The 27,542-nt window shown below is 38.4% G+C and overlaps 2 protein-coding genes and 1 pseudogene across 2 annotated transcripts; 2 read left to right on the forward strand and 1 right to left on the reverse strand.

Moving 5' to 3' along the window:
* Positions 1–16,089: 16,089 nt before the first annotated feature.
* Positions 16,090–18,454, forward strand: LOC111998547 (uncharacterized oxidoreductase At4g09670). The gene is made up of 2 exons (XM_024030637.2): positions 16,090–16,655; positions 17,657–18,454. The coding sequence occupies exons 1-2, from the start codon at positions 16,200–16,202 to the stop codon at positions 18,275–18,277; spliced, it is 1,077 nt and encodes a 358-aa protein (XP_023886405.1). The 5' UTR covers positions 16,090–16,199; the 3' UTR covers positions 18,278–18,454.
* A 508-nt stretch (positions 18,455–18,962) lies between these two features.
* Positions 18,963–20,485, forward strand: LOC111996112 (pentatricopeptide repeat-containing protein At3g14330-like; the record flags this gene model as incomplete). Its single annotated transcript, XM_065773255.1, is given in 3 exon segments — positions 18,963–19,750; positions 19,752–20,381; positions 20,383–20,485. Coding segments are annotated over 3 exon segments (1,443 nt in total), but the record flags the coding sequence as incomplete, so codon positions are not given.
* A 1,617-nt stretch (positions 20,486–22,102) lies between these two features.
* LOC111996111 (protein GAMETE EXPRESSED 1-like) lies at positions 22,103–27,403 on the reverse strand (annotated as a pseudogene).
* Positions 27,404–27,542: the final 139 nt, after the last annotated feature.

A 27,542-nucleotide genomic window follows, 5' to 3' on the forward strand; every position in this document is an offset into this window, starting at 1 on the left:
AGGTTATCCCTCAGGGGATGAGGGATTTCAGGTTGGACCAATACAATAACAACCAGTCAAGGAGGGACTTTGGTAGGCAGCCAGGGTCCACTCACCCTCAACTAGTCAATGTTGTGTTTTGAGAGCCAGTGTATCAAGTTCTGGAGAAGATTAGGAACGAGCCATTCTTTAAGTGGCCAAGTAATATGGTAGGGAACCCCAAAAGACGCAATCGCAATCTCTATTGCCAATACTATCAAGATCATGGACATACAACAAAAGATTATAGGAGCCTATGGGACCACCTAGACCAACTTGTCTGAGAAGGAAAGTTAAGGCAATTCTTGCATCGTCCTAGTAGTCAAAAGGGCCAAACGAATTCGGAGTCTCGAAGGGACGATTCTTCAAGACCTTCCTTAGAGACGATAAACGTTATCTTTGCTGCTCTAGGGAGAACTTGCTCCGGCCCCTCGCGAATGATGTTTGTGGCTCAGCTATCTGCCGAGGACGCTAAGCGGGAACCAAAGAAAGCTAGACTGCAAGCCCAACTGGTTTTGGGCTTCTTAGACGAGGATAAGGTCGGAACCATCCAACCCCATGATGACGCGTTGGTGGTTACCCTCAGGATTGGGGGATATGATGTGAAGAGGATGATGGTGGACTAAGGCAGTGGTGCTAAGATAATGTACCCCGATCTATATAAGGGGCTGAACTTGAGGCTAGAGGACTTAACGCCTTACAGCTCGCCCTTGGTGAGTTTTGATGGGAAAGTTGTCATCCTAAAGGGTCAGATCAGGCTACCCATACAGACAGGCTACGCATATTCCCCCTACATTGCCATTATCAGCAGACCCTAGCTTCATGCTTTAGGGGCTGTTTCCTCTACCTTGCACCAAAAAGTGAAATACTCGTCCAAGGGATAGATTGGGGAGATTGTTGGGAGCCAACCGGGGGCCAGACAATGCCTGGTGGCCACTATTTGGCATCAGCCTGGGGCCGAGCCCTCAGCCCGTAACGGAGAAGGCTTATAGTAATTAACAAGCACAGCGTTATCCATCGAAGGGGCAGCTGAGGAGGTGAGATGTGAAGATTTAGTGAAGGTTGTTATCGGTGATGATCCGGAGAAATTATTTCAAATTGGTACCCAGCTACCCCCTCCGGAGAAGGGAGAACTGATAGAGTTTCTTAGAAGAAACGTAGATGTCTTCGCATGGAGTGCTTATGAAGCCTTAGGGGTAGACCCGAACTTCATCTGTCATCATTTGAACGTTAATTCGTCCATCACTCCTAAAAGACAACCTTCTCGGTGCTCATCCAGGGAACACTCTGATGCTGTCAAAGAAGAGGTGAAGAAATTAAAGCAGGCAGGGGCTATCAAGGAAGTTTTTTACCCCGAGTGGTTGGCCAATACCGTGGTGGTGAAGAAAAAGACTGGGAAGTAGCGAGTGTGTGTAGACTTCACAGATTTGAATAAAGCTTGCCCAAAAGAACCTTTCCCTATACCTAAGATAGACCAGCTGGTGAATGCAATTGTGGGCCATCCTCGGATGAGTTTCTTAGACGCCTTTTAGGGGTACCATCAAATACCACTAGCCCTGAGTGATAAAGAGAAGACGGCTTTCGCCACGCCCATAGGAAATTACCATTACAAAGTGATGCCATTCAGTTTAAAGAATGCAAGTTCTACCTATCAAAGAATGATGACTAGGACGTTTGAGCCGCAATTGGGCAAGATCATTGAGGTCTATATAGATGACATGGTGGTAAAAAGTAAGGTAGCGTTTGAGCACTTGGGAGACCTCGGAGAGATATTCAAAGTTCTGAGAAAACACAAGTTACGCCTCAACTCTTCCAAGTGTACCTTTGGTGTGGGATCTGGCAAATTTCTGGGTTACATGGTAACCCATAGGGGAATCGAGGTTAACCCCGACTAAATTAAGGCAATCAATACCCTATAACCACCTCGGAATCCCAAGGAGGTCCAAAAATTAGCTAGAATGACTACTACTTTGAATCAGTTTATCTCTCAGTCGGCTAATAGGTGCTGACCTTTCTTCCTACTCATGAACAAATGGAAGGGGTTCGAGTGGACCGAGGAGTGTGCCTTGGCCTTCCAACAGCTTAAGGAATATCTCTTTCGGCCTCTTATCATGTCCAGCCCTGAAGCTGATGAAGTTTTGTTCGCTTATATCGCTATGGCTCTTCATGCCGTGAGCCTGGTCCTAATACGAGTTGACGACGGTATATAAAGGCCAGTTTATTACATGAGCAGGTCGTTACATGAGGTCAAGATCTACTATCTACCGTTGGAAAAGGCTATTCTGGCAGTGGTACACGCCACACGGAAACTCCTCCATTACTTTCAAGCACACATAGTCATTGTCCTAACCCAACTTCCACTCCTGCTCCGAAGCATTGACTACACAAGGAAGATTGCTAAACAGGGCCACGATCCTAAGGGCTTTCATCATCAAATACATGCCTTGCACCTCTGTCAAAGGACAAGTCCTCGTGGATTTGGTAGCCGAGTTTACTGAATCCCCGTTAGAAGAAAGAACAGAAATACAGTCCATAGATGAAAAATCGGTTGGCATGATCTCCCAGTGGGGCACCCTACCCTGGGAAGTGTATGTTGACGGCTTATCAAACCCAAAAGGTTCTGGAGTGGGGTTAGTATTAGTATTGCCCAAAAGGATCACCATTGAGAAATCGTTGAGATTGGGATTTTTGGCTACTAATAACGAAGCAGAGTATGAGGCTCTTCTGATGGGAATGTCCATGGTTCGAAGAATGAGCTGAAGGGAAATAAAGATATTCTTGGACTCCAAATTGGTTGTCGGCCAAGTAAAAGGGGAATTCAAAGCAAGGGACGAGAGGATGCGAGGGTACTTAAGCCAAGTTAAACACCTACAGTAAGGTTTCGAATCCTTTGACCTGTTTCACATTCCAAGGTGTGGAAACACCCACACTAATTCCCTGGCCACACTTGCAACCTCCTCAGTGTAGAGCTTGCCTTGGGTAATCCTCGTAGAAGGCCTTTGCAAACCTACAAGACTGAACGGGGAGTTGGCGCATGTTCATCAAGTTATGGTGCAGCCAAGCTGGATGGACCCCATAGAGTCGTTCCTAAAAGAGGACACTCTGCTCGAGGAGAAGTCTGAAGCAGACAACATACGAAGAAAAGGTCCTTGGTTCTAGCTATCCGAAGACCAAAATTTGTACAAACACTCCTTTTCTAGGCCGTACTTGCTATACGTGCACCCCGAGGCAACAAAATTACTTTTTGAGGAGTTACGAAAAGGGATTTGCAAGAGCCACACTAAAGGTAGATCCTTGGTGCATAGAGCCATCACTCAAGGTTATTGGTGGCCAAATATGCAAAGGGAAGCACAAGAATATGTAAAAAAGTACGATTAGTGCCAACGGTTCGAGCCAAGCATACACCAACCGGGCGGAATCCTTAACCCTTTGTCTAGCCCTTGGCCATTCGCTCAATGGGGCTTAGATATTGTGGGCCCTTTACTAAAAGCAGCTTGGAACAAGAGGTACCTATTGGTCGGCACGGACTATTTCACTAAGTGGGTAGAAGCCGAACCTCTAGCGAACATCAGAGATGTGGATGCTAAAAAGTTCGTCTGGAAAAATATTTTCACCCGATTCGAGGTCCCTCACACCCTCGTCTCGGATAATGGCTTTCAATTTGATAGCAAATCTTTTAGGAGATATTGCTGTGGGTTAGGAATTACGAACATATATTCTACCCTAGTCTATCCCCAAGGCAACGGACAAGCCGAAGCCGTTAACAAAGTTATAGTGAGCGGACTCAAGAAGAGGTTGGATGACGCGAAAGGGAAATGGGTAGAGGAGCTGCCACATGTCCTCTGGACATACTGAACCATGCCTCGCAGATCCACAGGGGAAACCCCCTTCTTAATAACCTATGGAGCCGAAGCAGTTATCCCCTTGGAAACCAATTTCCCAACGTTAAGGACCAGCTCCTTCAGTCAAACCACCAACAATGAACTTCTGGAAAGGACTTTGGACTTGATTGAAAAAAAGAGGGAAAACGCAATGGTTCAATTGGCATTCTACCAACACAAACTTAAACAAGGCTATGATGCCAACGTGAAGCTGAAACTAATAGCATTAGGTGACCTGGTGTTGAGAATGGTCCTTGGCATTGCGAAGAACCCAGCATGGGAAAAGCTATGACCCAATTGGGAAGGAAAGGACCCTATCGTGTCATCTCGGTAGCTAGTATAGGAGCGTATTTTCTGGAAGATTTGGATGGGCACATAATACCACGCCCATGGAATGTAAACAACTTGAAAAGGTATTATTATTAATGAAAGTTTCTTCTATTGATTTGTCCGCTTATCAAAGGCATTTTGTTTCTCGTTTTTCAAACTATTATGAGTGTTTAAACTAGAACCCAATCAGGCCTGAAGTTCTCGGACCAGCTGATCTGGGAAGGTTAACACTCGATTTCAATATTTATAAGTGTTTAAACTAGAACCCAATCAGGCCTGAAGTCCTCGGACCAACTGATCTGGGAAGGTTAACACACTAGTTCAATGTTTATGAGTGTTTAAACTAGAACCCAATTAGACCTGAAGTCCTCAGACCAGTTAATCTGGGAAGGTTAACACTCGAGTTCAATGTTTATAAGTGTTTAAATTAGAACCCAGTCAAGCCTGAAGTCCTCGGACCAGCTGATCTGGGAAGGTTAACACTCGATTTCAATGTTTATCACTCAAGTTCAATGTTTATAAATGTTTAAACTAGAACCCAGTCAGGCCTAAAGTCCTCAGACCAGCTGATCTGGGAAGGTTAACACTCGAGTTCAATGTTTATGAGTGTTTAAACTAGAACCCAATCAGGCCTAAAGTCCTCGGACCAGCTGATCTGGGAAGGTTAACACTCAATTTCAATGTTTATAAGGTTTAAACTAGAACCCAATCAGGCTTGAAGTCCTCGAACCAGCTGATGTGGGAAGGTTAACACTCAATTTTAAATTTTCTATGTGTTTGAACTGCAATCATGTTGTGGGGGAGTTGGCACATTTTGGAACCTATCCTCTATATTTAGACAATCCATGATACCTATTCGTTTCTCACTAAGTCATGGCCAAATCCTCAAATTGGTGGCTCTGGGCAAGTTAAAATGTTTTAGTTATTTGTCCAAGTTAAAACTCATGAGTTATTTATCCAAGTGCAAACTCTTGAATTGCTTATCCAAGTACAAGTACTGTTAATATTCGCCATGGTTAGACTGGTCACAAGACAAATTTGTTTGAGACAACAGTGATCCCGATAATATGAAGGGCAAAAACACGAGAAATTGAAAGAGAATTCCATTCATTGATCAAAAGTAGTATCATTACATATGGTGGTGTGAACTACAGCCAAAAAAAAAAATGATGACGATACTACCGCAAAATATATACAACAAAATGAAATAAAAAGCTACTTTTGCATAGGGGAGGTCCTTTCTTGGAGCCAGCAGCCTTAAGCTTAGCGTCACCAGCATCAGACTTGGACTTGGCTGCCTTGGCTTAGGAGACCATGTCCTTAATGGGGATGTTGTCTTCAGAAGAGGCATCTCTGGTCGAGGGAAGGACCTCCTTATCCTTCCTAACCTCTACTAAGGGAACCTCAGTACCCACAGTAAGGGCTTGGGCATCAAGGGCCTGCTCAGGAAGTGAAAAGGGAAGTACATGGTCGGAGGGAGATCAGTTGGAACTTCTCGAATGTGTTTGGGGAATTATACATTCTCAACCTTTCTCAGGTCGGAGTCAGCAGAGGCCCCTGCACTATTGAGTGCCTTTACCCAGGACATAATGCAATAGTTCCTGCACACTTCGGCCACCTCCTCGGCCAACCTCTTTTCTGTCTCCTTAACCCTATGCTCATAGGTCGCGGTCACTGCTACTTTAGTATTTTCCTTGGCCACCCAGGCTGCCTCCTTTGCTACATCTCTAACCCTCTACAGCTCGGCCCTGAGGTCCACAACGAGCTATTTTTGGGTGGCCAAGTTGATCTCTGTTGTATACAACAACTTTTGTTGGTCCTCGACCTGAGCTTCCACAATCTTCAGCCTTGCCAGAGTGCTAGAATGCTCATGCTCTGACTCTTTCAGTTTCTCGGCCAGCCGAGCCTTATCCTCCTTTTCTATCCCGAGCGCCTTTTCGACCTCGCGCCGAGAGTGGGACTCAGCCTTAAGTTTATGATGGGCACTTCGTCCCCACTCTTCAACCACATAGACCTGTTGAGTAACCTGCATGAAAATGGCAAAGTAGTTAAAATACATGAGCAAAAGAAATATACGTTTGCAAATTATGGCATTGCTAGAAGCTTACTTACCACAACAAGGTCTTTCTTTAAAGATATGAACAGATCAGGCTGCCGTGTTCGCTTGAGGGCATCCATGTCCCTAGGTAGGAGGAGGGGCTGCTCTAAGGCTTGGGCCAAATAGGTGGCATGCCCCCTGCTGGATTCCCTTATGGTAGAATCATAAGGGATGGGCACGCCATCCATCTCTATCACAAGGGCCCATATGCGCTGTTGGCAGCACACCTCAGCATCATCTCTACTGTCTATAGATTTAGGCCTCTTATCTCTGAGGTCTTTGGTCTTTTGCTATTTCGCTCCCCTTTAAGGGGGCACCTCCCCCTTCTCCAGTTCTTAAAGTGGCCTCTTCTTCTTCGGATCTAGATTAACGCACAAGCTGGGGTTGGTAGCAGGAGGGGGAGGAGGAGGAAGAGAGGGCTTGGCAGGAACTTGGGCCTTGGGAGTTTTCACCGGATTAACCCCCTTGTTCCTGTTTGCCATCAGATCCCTTAGGTTGGATCTCTTTTTCTGCTGTTCCATCCCTTCTTCCTTAAAGCTCGAATCAACTAGAGTAACGACTAACTTTGCTGGGGGAGCGGAGGAAAGTTGGTCGGACTCAGTCTTGGAATCCGAGAGCTTTACAGGTCTCTCTGGTACTCCTTCCCCTTCGAAGCGAAATTGGTCTATCTCCTCGTCCAATGACAACCGTGAGGAGGCAACTCCCTCTTTTGCTACGGCTGCTGCCTCGGGAGGGACTTGCTGTAATGGTATAACGAGTTTAAGAGGGACTTGATGGGCTGGTAACATGGTTTTAAAAACCGGTACAGTTAAAGAATCGAAATGGAGAGTGGTTTTCGGTTTTATGGTCGGACCGAGTTCGGACCGATGGTCCAACCAATAATGTCATAAATAATTAATTAATAATTATAAAATATAAATAAATAAATAAATAATTTTATCAATAATATTTTAACTAAAAAATTTAATTAAATAACAATTAATAATTATAAAATATAAATAAATAAATAAATAATTTTATCAATAATATTTTAACTAAAAAATTTAATTAAATAACAGTAAAACATTAAACCTTAACTTTAATTTATAAAAAATGATATGTTCACAATATTTTTACAACTTTTTTATAACAAATCCTAGCGATACTAGCTGTTATTGTTAGAGAAAAAAAATATAATTTTAGTGTTAAATTCAAATTTAAATCAATAATAACTAATCATCTATAATTTATTATGAAAATATTGTAAAAATATTATGAACATAATATCTCTCTTAATTTATATATTAGACAATGAAACTCAAGCCCCCTACAAAAATTATTCTAGATATTCTTTCATTTTTCAAATAACGAAAAGTCACCTGCGAGTGACAATATCATGCCCACTTGATATTTTTTTCCACCACATATCCTACTCCCACGTTTACACGTTGATACTCCATCTACCACATATTTTGAAATCTTACATTCACACCTTGGTTAATTAAAACCTCTGAACTAGTTTCTTCTTTTACTTTTCTCTAATATTTCGGCCCGTTTGGTCCTAGTTTTTAAAAGTTGTTGTTTAAAAAGATGTGAAAATTATAGTTTAAAAGTGTTGTTAAAAAACGTATTTTTAGTGTAAATAAAACAAATAAAACAAAAAAATGTGTTTGGTATCAAAGTTTAAACAATATTTTTCAGTGCTCAAAAAATATAAAATATGTGTTTGGTACTTGTGTTTTAAGTGGTAAAAAAAGCTGAGCAAAGTAGTAAATACCAGGTAGGCCCCGAGCTGACCAGGTAGGAGACAAACGTGAAGAAAAGCTGACCAGGTGGGCCCCGAGCTGTGTTCAATTTTAATTACCGAAGTGCCACTGAACTGTATTTTTGTTGTTTAAAATGAGCTCGGAGATGATTCCAAAAACCAGTGTTCAACATGGGTTTTTTGAACAATGCTTTTCAAACATCACTGAATAGCACGTACTCACCAAACATGGTTTTTAAATTTTGGACACTAGTGTTCAGTGTTTAAACACTGAACATTGTGTTTTGAAAAGGGTGACCAAACGGGCCCTTCATCTCTTTGCCTTCAATACTGTCTCTCTCTCATCGATATATGCGCATCAATGCATGTGCCAGTCTACAAGAGCAGCAAGAAAAGCTCTTAAACTGAAGTGGACAGATTGTACCTGCATCTCTTTGGTTTGGGCTTCCTCAGTTCCTCGGTTCTTCCTCAATTGTGTCAACTCATAAATAGTATATCTGATATTTTTGGCATCAATGTGGGCATTTTAGGCTTCACAGTTTTAGACTTAACAGCATCTTCAAAGTCAAAATCTCTCCTCTTCTTAAATCTAAAACAAATTCTCTTATCTTTTTTATTTTTTTGTCAAAAACAGTGTTAATAAACAAAGCAGCTTAAAACCAGTTTTACCGTACCAGTTTTCGGTTTTCCGATTAAACCGGCAGTTTTTCCCTTTTTTCTGGTTTTTCCTTAACTTTTAGGTTTTAATTATAACCGGATCGGATTAAGGTCCAGTTTCCGGTTGAACCAGCCAGTCCAGTCTGGTTTTTAAAACTATGGCTAGTAATATGACAGGGGGAAGGTTGTGCGGAGCCAAAAAATTCGGCTTTGACATGTCAATACGATTTATCCGAGGATTACTAGCTCAGATGGCGTGACTGACCTCTTGAAAGGTCTTTGAAATGGGATCAAAATTAAGGATCAAGTGGACAGCCCGCAGTTGCTGGTCCTCGCTTACGAAAATCTCTGACCGGAGCAAATAGTTGAGGGCTGCAACGCTGGTGAGACTGAGCTGAGGAGTGACCTGCCTTCTATCTGTAGAAACAGTCGGGAAATCAAACACAGTTAGATGATTAGGGCACATTGTCAAAAGAAAGTAAAATAAAAGACATATAAAGGGTTAGAAAATCTAAGTTTTTTTTATTAAGGAACCTAACTCTAAGGTCCCCACCTGGCTCCCTCTCTTGGGTCGAACAATGGAGACCATCGTGCCACGCCCCTGAATCGATGAGATAGTCATCTTCCATCCCCTTGTTGGATTTGGGTAAGCACGAAATGAGCCTGACAATGGGTGACTTGGACTTGAGGTAAAACCCACCGTTTGCTTAGGAATGACACTCGTACATGTGGACTTCGTCGTGCCATGTGAGCCCTAATCTGAGATGTTCATTGAGAGCATCAACGCAGCCTAAGATCCTAAACATATTGGGTGCACACTGATGCAGACATAGCCTATGGTTAATAAGGTAGTCCTAGGTTATCCTACCCATGGGAAGGGTCATCCCTCCTAGGAAGGCTATTATGGGGATGATGACCTCCCCTGCCATTGAAAAACGTATTTTTAGTGTAAATAAAACAAAAAAATGTGTTTGGTATCAAAGTTTAAACAATATTTTTCAGTGCTCAAAAAATATAAAATATGTGTTTGGTACTTGTGTTTTAAGTGGTAAAAAAAGCTGAGCAAAGTACTAAATACCAGGTGGGCCCCGAGCTGACCAGGTAGGAGGATTAGGGGTTTTGAAAAGGGTGACCAAACGGGCCCTTCATCTCTTTGCCTTCAATACTGTCTCTCTCTCATCGATATATGCGCATCAATGCATGTGCCAGTCTACAAGAGCAGCAAGAAAAGCTCTTAAACTGAAGTGGACAGATTGTACCTGCATCTCTTTGGTTTGGGCTTCCTCAGTTCCTCGGTTCTTCCTCAATTGTGTCAACTCATAAATAGTAAATCTGATATTTTTGGTATCAATGTGGGCATTTTAGGCTTCACAGTTTTAGACTTAACAGCATCTTCAAAGTCAAAATCTCTCCTCTTCTTAAATCTAAAACAAATTCTCTTATCTTTTTTATTTTTTTGTCAAAAACAGTGTTAATAAACAAAGCAGCTTAAAACCAGTTTTACCGTACCAGTTTTCGGTTTTCCGATTAAACCGGCAGTTTTTCCCTTTTTTCTGGTTTTTCCTTAACTTTTAGGTTTTAATTATAACCGGATCGGATTAAGGTCCAGTTTCCGGTTGAACCAGCCAGTCCAGTCTGGTTTTTAAAACTATGGCTAGTAATATGACAGGGGGAAGGTTGTGCGGAGCCAAAAAATTCGGCTTTGACATGTCAATACGATTTATCCGAGGATTACTAGCTCAGATGGCGTGACTGACCTCTTGAAAGGTCTTTGAAATGGGATCAAAATTAAGGATCAAGTGGACAGCCCGCAGTTGCTGGTCCTCGCTTACGAAAATCTCTGACCGGAGCAAATAGTTGAGGGCTGCAACGCTGGTGAGACTGAGCTGAGGAGTGACCTGCCTTCTATCTGTAGAAACAGTCGGGAAATCAAACACAGTTAGATGATTAGGGCACATTGTCAAAAGAAAGTAAAATAAAAGACATATAAAGGGTTAGAAAATCTAAGTTTTTTTTATTAAGGAACCTAACTCTAAGGTCCCCACCTGGCTCCCTCTCTTGGGTCGAACAATGGAGACCATCGTGCCACGCCCCTGAATCGATGAGATAGTCATCTTCCATCCCCTTGTTGGATTTGGGTAAGCACGAAATGAGCCTGACAATGGGTGACTTGGACTTGAGGTAAAACCCACCGTTTGCTTAGGAATGACACTCGTACATGTGGACTTCGTCGTGCCATGTGAGCCCTAATCTGAGATGTTCATTGAGAGCATCAACGCAGCCTAAGATCCTAAACATATTGGGTGCACACTGATGCAGACATAGCCTATGGTTAATAAGGTAGTCCTAGGTTATCCTACCCATGGGAAGGGTCATCCCTCCTAGGAAGGCTATTATGGGGATGATGACCTCCCCTGCCTCTCCGTGTGTAGCGATTTGCTCCAGAGAGCAATATCACAGACCGACTTCCTAAGGTATGTGGAATCTCTGTTTAAAGGCTTCTATCTTGGTCAGGGAATCTACTGAGCTCTCAAATCTACCTATTTGGACAGCTCTGTAAAGAGTCGACTGGAATTTACGAGTAAGGAAATAACCGCTAATGAGACCGAGGAGATTTACCGAGAAGGCAAAGAGAATCTAGAAAGATAGAGACTTACGAAAGCAAATGCGCTAGTCCAATTCCTATAGAAATGACCCTTAGAGGAGTTCTTAAGGAAAAAGCTATGGAAGCTTAAGGATTAAGATTATTTTGCATGTTGGAGCACTGGAGTTCTCTAGAGAATTTGAGGATTTGCAAAGTAAAGAGGAGTACAAGTCCCCTCAAGGCTTTATATAAAGGGAGAAAAGGGGCGGGAGTAACCTCGCTCAGAATTCTAGGAAAAATCTCCATCGTCGGATGTGCGCCTCACTGTTGGATGGGGGGAACAAGGCGTCGCCTGGAGCAATAAATGATGACGTAAGGACGCCAAAGCATTAAAGGCAGTTATGATGCGCGAAAGGTAGCACTCCCACACGTGTAAGCCAAAAAAGTAAGTGGTCTTTCCTCTTGAAGATCAAAACTCCACTTTTTCTCTTCAGATGAGAGAGAGAGAGGGGGGGGGGGAAAAGTAAGTGGTCTTTCCTCTTGAAGATCAAAACTCCACTTTTTCTCTTCAGATGAGAGAGAGAGAGGGGGGGGGGGGAGAGGGGAACTGGAATTTTGAGGGGCTATTGTAGGGACAAGGCCCAAAAGGGGTATATTGGGTCTTGGGCCTTATCCAAGGACATTGGGGCAACCGAAGAGAAACAAGTAGCAGAGGGACATTCTGGTTCAGTGGTTCATAAGTAAAAAGGGAGTAGAAGGCTACCCGAGGAGTGATGTCTCCTCGGACTGGACGAACACCGCTCCTCCGCATATCCCCACGACAAAAACGATCTCAATAGAGGCAGTAGTATCAGAGGCACGTTGCATAAACCCACGGAAGGGAAGGAGATCCAAAAATATTTAAGGAGTGGGCATCACCCCCGCATTAAATGCACAGTAACTACTTTTCTAACCACATTTATGTGGAGAAGACCTCTAAATAGTGTTTCCTTGATCACCGCAACTCACAGGAAGCCAGAAAGGATGTCTAATGGGACGGGTACTTGAGTAATGGCTTGGGCAGTTGACAAATGGGTGGCTAGGATCGCCCGGGAGGAGATATATAATGGGAGAGACCCCTTTAGAGAAAAGGGGAAGAAAAAGAGAAAAGGGGGAGGGGAGAGGATACTGTAGCTACCCGAACTATATTTGTAATCAATTTCATTGGTCTGGACAAATATTTGCCTCCTCGGCAAGGCATTCACATAGTCTTACGTTCTTTGTTCTTGCATGAATGACTTTCAAAAACCGTCCTAGCCGTTGTTAGATTCATTTGAGCCTAGTTCTTTAATCCACTCTTTACAAATGTATTGTGCTGGGCTCACTAACCCATAACCCTGTATATATTAGGTTTGGGCTACAAATCAAGCCCTTACAGTAGCGTTCCTATGCAATATATATATATATATATATATATTTTAATAATTTTTGTTTTTGTTGTCATAGCGATTATTCTCATATGTATAGAGGTTATTACATGCCTTGTTTAGTTGTTGTTTTTTTTTTTTTTAATCAATGTGAATTGCCACTTTTAATATGAATAATGTACTGTCTCACTCCATATTATTCTACTAATCAATCTAAGATTCCAAAATCAAGTAGGAAACATCTAAACCATTCTCACATGGACTATACTTCTCCTTTAAAAAAAAAAAAAAAAAACCTATAGACTATATCACAACATTAATATAAAATCGATTATTGATGACAGGAAATTTGTGGTTTTGATAATCAGAAATAAGCTCTTCTTCTTGTTATTGATGACAATTTTTTTTATAGAGTGGTTTTTCCAAGATCATATGAGGGTTCTATATATAACATACATAGTAATACAAATTACACCAACGTTAGAGAAATTTTGATTGATAAAATTGGTAATTACTATATCAAAATTACGATTAAATCTAATGTTTTAATCGTAAAAACAAAATCTTACAATTAAAATTTTCACATGTAGATTTTTCATACTAATAAACTCACTCACAAGTCACAACAATAACAATATTATAAAGTAGTAATCATAGAGAGTTAGAGCATGAAAGATGACAACATGTCCTTACCTTTGCATTTACTCTATGCAGCTCCATGGATACAACATTACAAAGTGGTCTCATGAAGTCCCGTACCCTCTTTGCAAAATCTTCAATTTGTGTTGAGTGTTTTCTTTGTGAAAATTTGAGTGAGTATAAAGGGTTTATATTTGTTGAAATTTTTGTTATAGAATTTTAGTAGAAATAGAATTTTCAAGCTCTTGAAACATATATCTAATAGAGTTTTACTTAAATTAAACTATTATAACACTCGATAAGATAATTACATGTTGAAGAGAAATAATAAATATATAAGATATAAAACCTAAAATAAAAAGGAAAAAAAAATAGTGGTGATGTGAAAAATTGTGGAAGCTCCAAAGGTTTCGATTATATATATATATATATATATAGATTAGGAAGTGTCAGTTGTGGATGAGATACAAAGCTCTTTGCTTCTTGTGGATCTTCAGAACTACAATCATATATAAACTAATATTGGCGGGCTACTTATTTATTTATTTTTTTTAATAATATATTTAGCAAGCAAAAGAAGTTCAATCTAAGTTTAGGTTTGACTATTGAATGAGTAATTAAAACTCAAGTATAGTAATATGTTTGTGAATAAACTCGTGAACATGAGACTCAATTTAATATATACAATAATATATATTAAATTATTATTTGTAATTTATTGATAATATTAATAGCCTATTTTGTAATAAAAACTATATATAATTTTTAACAATATAAGGTTGGTGAATTTAATTTTTATAAGTTTATGAACGAAATTCAATCTTTCTAATTAACTCAAACAATATAATTTCAACTATAATTTTGTTATTAATTATAAGCATAGATTTGTAAATGTTTGAAAATTTTAGTCATGATTTTACCATATATGAATAAAAAAAAGCTGATCAAGTAACTTGTGAATAAGGTTGTGTTTTTTCGACAATAAAAATGAACGAAACTTGAACATTTAATGTAGTTTAGTGATTAACTTGAGCTTATCTTGTATACAAAATAAAATTAAATGTAACAATCTCTCTCTCTCTCTCTCTCTCTCTCTCTCTATATGTATATATATATAAAATCAAACTTGTAAGATGAATGTGCATAACATTTTCACTTATGCTAAATATTATTATTATTATTATTATTATTATTATTATTATTATTACGTGTGACATTTGTTAGATTTTTAGTGTTGCTTCATTTCATGACTTAGTCAATTTTTTAACTTTGATGTAATTCATTCATGGTCAAATTCTGTATTAAAAAAAAAGCCTTGGAGAGTTACAGATATCTCTAATCTTTGACAAACCCAAAAAAAAGCATCAACACCCAACCAAAAGGGAAAACACATTAATAAATATAAAAAATTAAAAAAACTCACCAACACAAAACGCCTTCTAAGCTATAACTGTGTCATCTCCCTCACTGTGTCGGCTTCATCTATCTATTTCTTGGTTTCTCAGTCTCTCCCAATCACTATTTCACCATTAGGGGGTACAAAAAGAAAGAAAAGAGTGACAGATTTGAACCAGTTTTTTGGGTTGTTGGTAGGTAGATAGAAAATTGAAGAGCATTGAAGAGAAAAGAGTTCCAAGTCTGTGGCATTGAAGAGGAGAGAGTCCGGTCTGTGGTCATTGAAGAGCTCAAGTGATCTTCTTTGCCAAGATTCGCAGGGCCTGAGCTAAAGGGGAAAGGGGAAAATAACACACTGAAGAATGTTACCGTTGCTATACGATGCTGTATTGAGTGAATAGTGGGAAAACTTTCACTAAACATTGTGCTTAAGGGAGATTTTTAAGCTATTTTTTTTTATAATAAAATGTGAGACCCATGAGTACAACAGCTGATGAACATACAAAAAATAGGCAGTTTTTTCCCAAAATTCATGAGTCTATAAACAATGCAATAAGACTCATAAATAGTATAAAAAATAAGTTAAAAACTTATTTAAGCTAAAACTTAAATTAGTTTCCAAACACACTCGCAATTAAGACTAAATATCCTAAGTGTAATTCTTGACCCCCATTATAATGGATAGGGGACAATCTTTGAACATAGCATCTTCCTTTGATAATATTAATTATACTTATTAAATGACAAGTATGAAAGCATTCTTTAAATCTGTAAATGTGAAAGTATGGTCATCATGAGTTGAATAGGGTTGAACCTAAAAGTCCTATGTACGTAGAACAATGGTCCAAGTAGCAACTCTTAGATCGTAACTACAATGGTAAAGGATTTAATTTCATTTTTATGGTAATCTCTCAAAAAGAATTTAGAAGAATATCTGTGTTTGAAATTTTTAGAAGGGCTTGGGTTATCCTTGAAACTTTATGAGGAAACTAAAGTTGTTAAAAACTCTCTAAGTTTCAAACATTCACTTCTAAATTGAAGATATTAGAATGAGTGAGAATGAAACTATTGAAAAATTATATCCCAAACTTAATGACATGGAAAACCCCACCTTTAGGAATGTTAAGAGATCTTTATACCTTAGACTAGTAAGAACAAGTCCATGGCTCTCAAAACAGTGATGGAAGACAGGGGTGACACATTTGATGATGATGAGATGGAGGATCATGATTTAGCTTGTACAAACACACGTGGATGGCCTTTGGTAACATAGGAGGGCATTCTTGCCATTTAATCTAAAAGAGGTTGTAAAAGGCCTCTGTTGCCTTTATCATCCTTGTGGCATTCCTATCCACATACTAGAAAGAGAGAGTCTCTCCAGAACCAGAGAGCAAACCCCAACACCCATAATCCAAAGCAGAATTTTCAGAACCTTAAAAAAAAAAAAATGGCTGAAAACCCAGTACGTTTTGGTATCATAGGATGCGCGGAGATAGCTAGGAAAGTAGCTAGAGCCATAGATTTAGCTCCCAATTCAATCCTCTACGCCATAGCCAGCCGTTCGATCGAAAAGGCTAAGAACTTTGCGGCCACAAATGGTTTACCCGAGAACGTGAAAATCTATGGGAGCTATGATCAGGTACTCGACGACCCATGTGTGGATGCAGTGTATATGCCACTACCCACTAGCCTTCACGTACACTGGGCAGTCTTGGCTGCCTGTAAAAAGAAGCATTTGCTTTTGGAAAAACCGGCGGCTCTTGATGTGGCAGAGCTTGACCAGATATTGGAAGCATGCGAATCCAACGGTGTACAGTTCATGCATGGGAGCATGTGGCTGCATCATCCTAGGACTGCCAAAATGAAAGACTTGCTCTCTAATTACTTTGGACAACTTAACTTTGTGAGCTTTTGCCTTTCTTCTTTAGTATGGTATTTAGTGCTTAACATGGTAGCACAATTACAGCTGAATTTATTATGATCTTGTTTAGTCAAACTCACTGCATCATCCTAGGACTGCCAAAATGAAAGACTTGTTCTGTAATTACTTTGGACAACTTTGTGAGCTTTTGCCTTTCTTCTTTAGTATGGTATTTAGTGCTTAACATGGTAGCACAATTACAGCTGAATTAATTAGGATTTTGTTTAGTTAAACTCAACCTTTTATTGTGGCACAAGTAACTTTTTCTCCAGCACCACCGCCCATCTAGGTGTGTTGGTACCCCAGTTCATTAGTGACCTGTTGCTCCGGTTCAATCCTCCGCACTTACCAATAAAAATAAAAATAAAAAGTAACTTTTTCTCCGGCGTGTAAAGGTGTGTGCGTTTACGTATATTAACGTAATAAATATTACTCTTAACCTTATAAGGTGTGTGCATTAACTTATGTGTAATAAACACTATTCTTAATCTTATTCAAAAGGAATGTATTGCATACTATATGTCAATAAGAATAAATTTTGTGACAATTTGTTTTAGAATTTTTTTTCATAACTCACTTAAATAGTAAGTTACCAGTTATAGAAGATGAAAGTGGTGTATCTAGTGGCATATAAAAATGATTATTCAACATTCACAAATGGTTTCATCAATAAGTTGTGAAATAAATTTTTTCCGTAGAAAAAATTTAATTATATAAATATATTAAAAAAAAAGCATTTAAATTTCAAAAGGAGCGAATTGCAAGGAAATTTGTTTGAACAATTTTGTTTCCATTTTATTCTGATTCTAAACAAAGGAGTGCTTTGCGAGTTGTGTCACAACAAATCCAGCTCCAAATTCCACTTCTGGTTGTTGGTGATGATAATGCTGTGTGTTTTGAATTGTTGTTGATGAAGATATATAAATTGAAACTCACAGTTATATTTTCTTCTGGTTCTGCATATGTTCCTCTTTGAGTTTTAGATCCACAGCCAATCAACTATGCCAACGACCCCAGAATTTCTTGAGAGCAACATAAGGGTGAAACCAGACTTGGACGCCCTTGGTGCGCTTGGAGACTTAGCCTGGTACTGCATTGAAGCCATCTTGTGGGCTAAGGACTACCAATTGCCAACTACAGTAACTGCTCTGCCTGATGTTACCCGGAACTTAGCTGGAGTCATCTTGTCATGCACAGCTTCCCTTCATTGGGATCAACTCGACACGACAGTTGCAACAATTCATTGCTCCTTCCTCTCCCACTGGTCCATGGACTTGGCCATTTGTGCTTCCAAAGGATCGTTGCATGTCAAGGACTTCATAATCCCATATCAAGAGCATTCTGCTTCTTTTGACTTCACATTGGGCTCTAAGTTTCTCGATCTCCATATTGGGTGGAGTGTGGAACCTGAGGAAGTTTGTGTCACTTCTCAGCTTCCTCAAGAGGCTTTGATGGTTCAAGAGCTAGCAAGACTAGTTGAGGGCATTAGAAAATCCAAGTTTCGCCCTGATAGTAAATGGCCTGGGATTAGTAGAAAGACGCAGTTAGTGATGGATGCAATGAAGAAATCCATTGATCTTGGCTGCAAACCCGTTAATTTGTAAATTTTCTAACGCTGAGTGAACATTTTCTACCCAATCATGTAGCACGCATTGAGTATGAGACCATATACTACATAAAGTCAAAACTTATATATATATATATATATAATGTTTTTGTAGCTCTCAATGATGTATAATGTTTTCAGCTTTCAATGTTACACAATGTTCTGCTTGCAACAACCCACAAGCGAGTATTATCCATTTCACATCGAGTAATCAGCTAGTACTGACCAAATTGTGCCACAATGCGCAACAACTCCATGACACACAGCGCATCATGAAGATGAAGTCATCTGGGTGTCTGCTAATCTGTATAAATCATAGCCAGGGAATGAAGTAACACTAAATTATAAAAACGTCGTACCAGTTTACAACGTTTTCACTTTTAGAAGGGCATATATGCTTGGTACGTAAAGTTCACACTTTTATCCCGGCTCTATAAATCATAGACTAAGGTAGCACTAAATCATTGAATTAAAAAGAAATCGGGAACAGTGCTAGGATTAAAGGCACACAGAAACCACTGTAGTGTGAATTGATCACGTATTGGATGTGTTCATTACAAATCTCAGCCTCGATATACCTTAGCTCTAAAAGATTTTGCTGCTATCATCTCGTAGTCATAAGTAGTCCCGGTATCCATAGGAATATCATAGCTGGTAGAGCAATTGGGCACTGGCAGTTGTGAATTGTGCAGCGTTTGTTAACTCTATTAGAGTCACAGTCCAGGTTTGTTCAACCTGGTAATTTTGCATTTTCGATGGCTTTGAAGGCTTGTGCAGATTTATGTGAACTAAGGGTTGGTAAAACAGTCCATGCCCAGATCATAAAGTGTAATGAAGAACCAGATCAAGTAGTGAATAATGCTCTTTTGAGGTTGTATACCAAGTGTGGGTGTTTTGATGAGGTACTAAGGGTGTTCGAAGAAATGCCTCAACAGAATGTTGTTTCTTGGAACTCTTTGATTGCAGGTTTTGTTCACCGAAAACAAGTGTTTGAATCACTGGACACTTTTAGGAGGATGCAAGGAGAGGGGATTGGATTCAGTTGGGTTACTCTTACAACAGTCTTACCAATTTGTTCCCAACTGACTGCGCTTAATAGTGGTAAAGAGATACATGCCCAGATTGTGAAGTCCACTAGAAAACCTGATTTCCCAGTACTAAACTCACTTGTGGACATGTATGCAAAATGTGGAGCAACAGATTACTCCAGGAGAGTGTTTGATGGAATGCAGAGTAAAGATTTGACTTCATGGAATACCATGCTGACAGGGTATGCTGTCAATGGGTGTCTACAAAAGGCAATGGAGATTTTTAATGAGCTGGTTGAGTCTGGTATTAGACCAGATGCAGTAACGTTTATTGCCTTACTGTCGGGTTGTAGTCATGCAGGGCTTACTGGTGAGGGACAAAGATTGTTCAATAAAATGATGAAGAATTATGGGTTGTCACCAAGTGTAGAGCATTATGCTTGTTGCACTAGAGGTAGTGAAATTCATGCCTATGAAGCCAATTGGCGGCTTATGGGGATCATTACTCAATTCATGCCAGCTCCATGGCAATGTCTCTCTAGGTGAGGCTATTGCAGAGCAGTTGTTTGAGCTTGAACCTAACAATCCTGGAAATTATGTGCTGCTTTCAAACATTTATGCGAATGCAGGAATGTGGGATATTGTCAAGATAGTTAGAGACACGATGGAAAGAAGGAGAATGACGAAAGAGGCAGGGTGCAGTTGGGTACAAATAAAGAATAGAATTCACACTTTCGTGGCAGGTGGAGGTTTTGAATTTCGTAATTCTGCCGAGTATAAGAAAGTTTGGAATCAACTGATGGATGCTATGGAAGAAATTGGATATGTCCCTAATACTGGTGTTGTACTTCATGATGTAAATGAAGAAACAAAATCAACTTGGCTTTGTGGGCATAGTGAACGACTAGCAACTTTATTTTCACTAATTCACAGTTCTACTGGAGTGCCAATCAGAATTACAAAGAACCTTCGTGTTTGTGTGGATTGTCACACCTGGATGAAGATTGTTTCAAGTGTCACTGGGAGGGTGATTGTTTTAAGAGATACAAACCGTTTCCACCATTTCAGGGGAGGCCTGCTCTTGTAAGGACTACTGGTGAACACACCATCGTAAGAAAGCATAATTGTAAGCATTTTTTATATTTAAATTTTAATTCATCCTGTTCCTACAACCCACCAAAACCAATAGCATCTCTGTGCTAGAAACTAAATTTTCATGCATAAAATAGCGTTGAATTGCTCTAATACAATCATCATCATCATCCCATAATCATCCGAGTAAATTATCAACAAAAAAAATAAATAAATACTGCATGAACCCATTATAACAAAGAATGATATACCTTAGGTTTGTCCTAAACAAATATGTGTATATATATATATATATATTTGATGGTAAATCACACACACACCCAATGTGTCTTCAAGCCACGTACTCACATTTCATCCCTTTCTTTATTAAGGGAGGAACAAGTGCTACTTCAGCTAGAGCTCATTGGCAGTTTGTCCTAAATTGATATACAATGTAAATTAGAAAAACATAATACTGAATATAAATGAGGATTACATAATTATGGTCATACTTACAGAGAGTAGATCGCTCTGAATAGAGTAGTTTCCCTAGAAGAGCAGAATATTATGTGAACCCTGGGTTCACTACAGGTACCCAACTACTCTATATTCAAGTACAATGGGCTTAATCAGTCTCCAATTCAACATGCTTATAATTATATAACTAATGTAGACAAACTGTAACTTAGTTAACTTTTTCTGACCATTTATACCTCTAAATTTATATACAATAGGAGCAAGAGAATGTACAATGTGCAACTCATTTGGGATTGCACAAGCGACTGCACTGTATTGATCTAAAAATATAGGTGGACCTTACTAATAGAATGGATCCATTGCTTATTAATTTTCAAGTTTTACATATATGAAAGTTTTTCAAAGAATTTTGGGTAATATGCAAAACTGACTCTCTAAATTTCTTCAGATTTCATTTCAATCTTTTAATTTTACTTTTGTTCATTTTAGTCCTCCAACTTTCAAATTTATTCAATTAAGGCTTTTCTATCAACTTTTGTTATATGTTGTGGTTAATTTTTCAATTTTATAAATTTTTCTTCAAATTTTTTAAATTAAAAAAATTCAATTAATGATTGAAAAATATTTTCCAATTTTTTTTTTTCAAAATTTTTTAACAAAAGTTAATGGAAAGACCTTAATTAAATAAATTTGAAACTTAGAGGATTGAAATAAACGAAAATAAACTTAGATGACTGAAATGAAATTTGAAGAAAGTTAGAGGGTCAATTTCGCATTTTAGCCAAGAATTTTTATTTCATACATTCTCATTGTAAACCATGCACCCACTCCATCCACACCCACCCACAATAGTAATACGAAAATATGTTAGGTAAGAGAAGGAATAAACAAATAGTTTAGCTAAATTTTTAAACACTATATTTCCCCCCTTCTTTTCTTTGCTCCCTTTATCTTTTGTAATTATTCTGTTATTTGGTTTTCTTTTGTGTTTTTTCTCTATTTTCTTCTTCTTGTACTTTTTGGGTTTGCTCTATGTTCTTCATGCATAGAGTAGACTTTCGTATATATATCATTCTTACTTATTAAAAAAAAAAAAAAATAAAGTAGAATCATAAAATTTTCTATTGAACAAATGAGTTTACAAAACCAAGAAACCAATACATACATACAGTGTTAAGCTGAAAGTACATCATAACGTAACAGTTTGTTGACCTAGTACTAACACTTAAGAAAATTCTCAATGAAGTCTATCTGTTGCGGAGATTATATTTTCTTGTAATTGAAGTGGTCATCATTGAATTTTCTCCAACTTTCTCTGGAAGTATATAGTCAGGGTCCTCAAAATTGTTTACATCTTCTGGTAAGTCAGAGTCAATCCATGTAGACCACTTTTCATCACTATCCATGTCCCATGACAATTACTTGTGTCTATCCAAGTCATTAATCTTCTCAATTAATGTTAGAAGCATCTGATGGTTTAGCACTTCAAAGTCTCTGCATGATTTACAAAGCCCTAAATTAAATTTGAATCTATAAATGCATTCTCTTACCTAAATACTATTTTATTCTTCATTTTAGAATACCTGTATGTGCATATGGCATGTAGAATCTGGATTGAAGCAAGAAGCACAAAGAGCGACCTGGTCAAATTTATTATCCATGATCTCCATTCAATATTCTCATTTGTTGCAAGCCGAAGTATTGCAACTTCTATTATGAACGTAGCGCAAAGCCCTATAAAGAAAAATTAATTTTATGGTAATATAGGTTTCCAAATTAAAAAGAACGAAAAGGAGGAGGTAAAGTAGTAGACATACTGATATATAGCCTGGGCCTGACTTTGTATGTTTGCTTTGTGCTAGTGAACATATAGATGATCAAACTTGATATACAATACACAAAGAAAGCTTTAATTACTCGCGATTCAAGCAGCATGGCATTGTGCAAAGCAAACAGATTATCTAAAACAATAAACATGCTTGCTTGCTTTGATTCAAAAGATTCCTAAAAGCAGAGATAGAGATATTTAGTCAAAAAAATGAACACTAATCCAAGCAATCACTTTATGAAAAAAAAAAATTAGTAAGGCTCGGAAGAAAATGCTAACCTGAGCTGCTAAAATAGACTTTGAATTTTCCATCAGGTGGTCATGAACTCTTTGAAGCTGTTCTTGCGGCCGAAGAAGCTCTTCCTGTTGTTTGTGGCTATATTCGGCAAACTGTTGCAGAGTACTCCTGTAATTCATTAGTATTAGAAAATTATTTATTAATATTCTTGGTTTTAATTTACTTTATCATTTAGTTTCCTATTTTACCTGCTCTCTTCTAGTGCTTCAGATTGAAATTCAGTTAAAATTTGAAGACCCTCAAGTGCCATGGATTGCTCATCCAAAAGTTGTTGCTGCTTATCTAAGGAAATAACCGCCATATTCCCAATGTCATCTGCTTTGCTTTGTAGATTTTCCATCTTTATAGACATTGCATCTGCAACTTTAGTTATCCCCCTCTCTATTTCGATAGCTTCATTTCTTAAATTATCTATTTCTTGGCCCAAAATATTGTAAGAATCTTTAAGCATTGTCATCCCATCCACCAAATTTCTCCTCATTGCCACTTGTCCTTCTTGCAGCTCTGATTGAGAAGCTGCAAGCTCCTTTGATTGCTCATATAAAACTTTTGAATGCTTGAGAATGACATCTATATGATCTCCTACATTCTTTGTTGTTAGAGCTACTTGTTGAATTCGAGTATCAATGGAATTTAAAGAGTCATGAATTTCATTTGAGTTCTGCAATAGAGATTTTGTGTTTCCTTCTATAAATTCTAATTTGTCTTTAGCCAGTTGGGCTGAAACTTTCAGTTCATTTACTAATCTCTATGTTTGTTGCTTGAATGCGTGAGTCCTGCAAATCGCACAAGGAAAAAAAAAAATCTATTTAGGTTCTCTTAGACAAGGAAAAGTAGCATTTCAAAATATGTGAAGAAATAATACTTAGCTGTAACTGATGGCAGATGGAGTTAGTTTCAAGATAAAATGCAAGATAAACCTGATACTGATCTTCACTCAAGCCCTTTAAGCATTTAGCAATGGCAAATTTCAGATCACAAGAAGGAAAAGGTTGCCTCCCAGAGTCCTTTTGAAAGCAATAACTAAGATGCCAAGCAAATCTAGACCGCTTCTCATCCACAACAATAATCTCTGAGCATCTGGAAAAGAGATTCTGGTAAGTATTTTGCCAACAAGAGTTTGTACCAAACAATTTGTTTTTAGCATTTTCCACTAGCTTGGTTCTCTTCTAAAGAGGTGTTCTCCACAACAAAATTCTCAACTAACCTTGTAGTCTCATCTAATTTGACTAATAGATCATTTTTTTTTTTTTTTTTAAGTTTTTACCTCATTAAACTCTTTTCTACAACGATAAGAACTCTTTTTAGATTTTATAAATTTAGTGCATAGCTTATCATAAGCTTCTTGAAGGGTCAACTTCTTGAATACTACATCATCAGAAGAATCCTCACTATCACTAGTACTCTCCACAATCACCTTATCAGTTGTGGCAGCAAAAACCATAAAATGACCACATTCATCCACATACTCATCAGAAGAGTCATTCTCAGTATCACTCAAGGTATAGCAACCAACCCCTTACCTTTTGAATTCTTAGTTTTTTCCTTCATAAGATAGTTTGGGCACTCTATCCTCATATGACCAAAACCTTTGCACTCATGGCACTGGATAAGGGGTTTCTCACTCTTACCCTTCCTAGAGGATTTAGATTTCCTAAGAGTTTTGTCTTTATTCTTTTTCCTATATTGAAGAAGCTTGATAATCTCATTAGTTATGAAGGTTAGATCCTCATCTTCATCTTCGCTTTCATCTTCATCTTCAAAGTCATCAATCTCTTCCTCACCCTTAAGAGCCAACTTTCTACTCTTTCCACCTTTTCCCATCAAACCTAATCCCATCTCCTAGGTTTGAAGTTTCCCTACAAGCCCAGTCAAAGGAATTTGATCAATGTCCTTCACTTTTTTAATGGCAGTGATCTTGGCATGGAATCTTTCAGGTAAGGCCCTAAGGATTTTCCTAACAATTTTAGATTCTGCTATAGATTCTCCAAAGTTGAAGGCAGAATTCACAATATCCTTGAGTTTAGCATAGAACTCATCAAAGGTCCCATCCTTCTCTATCCTTATTTCTTCAAAACTACTAGTGAGTCTTTGAAACTTCACAGTCTTTACTGCCTTGGTACCTTCATAAGTGGTCTCAAGAATGGTTCATGCTTCCTTGGCAACTTTCAAAAAAAAAAAAAAAAAAACTCCTCCAAGGCTCCAATATCCTATCGTGTGAGGCGTTCTAGCCACTCTACCAAATCCAAACTTGAGAGAGAGTATATACAATTCTGCTAATACTTGAAACGACACCTGAACCCGGCTAAAGAAAGGAAATGTGGGATTTCTAATTGTAGCAAAGAAAAATCAAGAAAACTCCCTGTAATTAATAACCATTTTTACTGTGCCAGACTGCCAGTTAAGAGTTCCAATTTATTGTTGCAATTCATTCTAGTCTTCTAATAAAATAAAATAAACAAACAAAAAATCAATAGACTTATTGTTCCCTAGTTAATATTACATGCTTGTTTAACCAAAAAAAGAAAAAAGAAAAAGAAGAAGTCACCAATACCCAAAACTTATTTTTTAAATTGAATTGTATATATTCACGTTGCATACTCGCCTTCAAAAATAAATAAATAAAAAGACAACATGTGACATTTTATTTTGCAAAACGAGTGTACTTACTATATATATTCTAAAAAGTGAAACAAATATGAACATTGTGGATCGTTGCTGATAACTAACACTGTTTGATTTCAATAAGAATATCATCGAAAAGGATGAGAGAGAGATAGAAACCTTGGTTGGGACTTGGGATTGTTGTTATGAAGAAACCAAAACCTTTTTTGTAATGTAAAATAATTAATGTGTTTGGCTGAATTTTGAAGTGCTTGTGTTAAATTTAATTTAAAGGCGAATCATTTGTGACAAAAACAGAAATATAAATACATACGCCGACATATAAAACTCTTCCAACCAAACCAATATCATGGAACGGTGCGTTTAGAGGCGCGAAACGGTTCGTTGTTCCAGCCTCGAGTCCATTTCGTTGAGTTTCGTGCGGTATTGAAAACATACAGAAGCAGAAGGATTGGCCTGAATCAACCCGACAACTGAAGGAACGCACCCCCATCACACCTGTCGTCTCCATCTTCTCTTCTTCGTGCGTTTCCTCTGCAGTTCTTTTTCTTTTCTTTTCTTTTTTTTTGATAGGTGCAGTTCTTTTTCTTATTCTTGAGTTGTTCGCCCAATTCAACTTTAATGCATAGTTTTGTTTAATCTATTACTTTTTATATATACTAACCTCTATGTTTAGAGCTTCATTTATTTATTTTTGGATAAAATTTAATAATTTGCATTAATTATAATTTGAAATTACTATATTTTTTAATCACAAAAAATCTTAAAAATGTGATAAGTGTTATGCGTTTGTACCAAATATTAAAATTATAATTAATGCAAATTATTAAATTTTACCTAAAAAATACTAACTTTTCAATGTGTGTTTCTAAAAAAAAAAAAAACTTTTTAACATGAGTTTTAAAAAAAAAATTTGGCCAATTAAAAAAATAAACAAAGAGAAAAGTTTAAACGTAAAGTTTGTTTCTGATAAGGGTAATCCCGTGGTTTTGATAACGTTGTCCATGTTGGGGGGAAGCGACGGGCCTAATGAACTCGTCAACCTCATTTGAATGATTCGTGGTCTAAACACCAGAGCGAAAGTCGACGGTTCCACTTCAAAGCTAATGGCTTAACCTTGAAGACAACAACTATCTAAATGAGACGATTATAATATACTGACGGGATATGAAGCTGATGAGGGGAAGCTGAGGGGAAAAGCGAGCCTTTGACGAAGCTGACATGACTTGGCCTCCACGCATAAGCATATAAGGAAATATCTTATGCACCACGCTTAACTCTAATCAAGAGAGTCCTATAAGAAAAAGATCCCGTAAGATATGTGAATTAAAGAAGATCTATCCCACAAGGAAAGAACTTCTAAACCAAGGAACGAATGTCAACCTCATGCTGCTATAAATACCCCAAGACCCTCGCAAACCAAGGTGCATAATTCCTCTAGCTTTGGCACTCTAGGGTTGTGAAAAGTTCTCTAACTTAACCTTTGGAGGATCTTCGACCAATACCACATCGGTACTCTCCCAAGGTTTTCTTTGTTTTTATTTCGTAAGTGTTGTTTAGAGCACGTGAGCACTGTGTGACTTACTGACGATTTTTAGCATCATCAGTTGGTGCTGTCTGTGGGAACCTTGCAACTTGTAAAGCCATACTATTGCTTCTCGGACAAATAGTTGCATGGTACTTACTCGCTCGATGATGACCACCAATGCGCAAGGAGACGAACCACGCACGACTATGCTCAAGAGACAGGTTCAAACTCTTGCTGCCACTGTGAAGTGCCTCACCAAGCAAAACCATGATCTGAAAGAGCAGTTACGCCAAAAGAACGCAGGCCTTAACACACAGGATGAAGACCAAGAAGGCATCAGCGCTGAGCGAAGGAACCAAGAACGGCCAGAGGGTGGCAAGGCCCCAAGCAGACCAGAATGAAAAGACA

This window comes from Quercus suber, unplaced genomic scaffold (genome assembly GCF_002906115.3).
Source record: "Quercus suber isolate HL8 unplaced genomic scaffold, Cork oak 2.0 scaffold_71, whole genome shotgun sequence".
In the NCBI taxonomy this organism is placed as follows: domain Eukaryota; kingdom Viridiplantae; phylum Streptophyta; class Magnoliopsida; order Fagales; family Fagaceae; genus Quercus; species Quercus suber.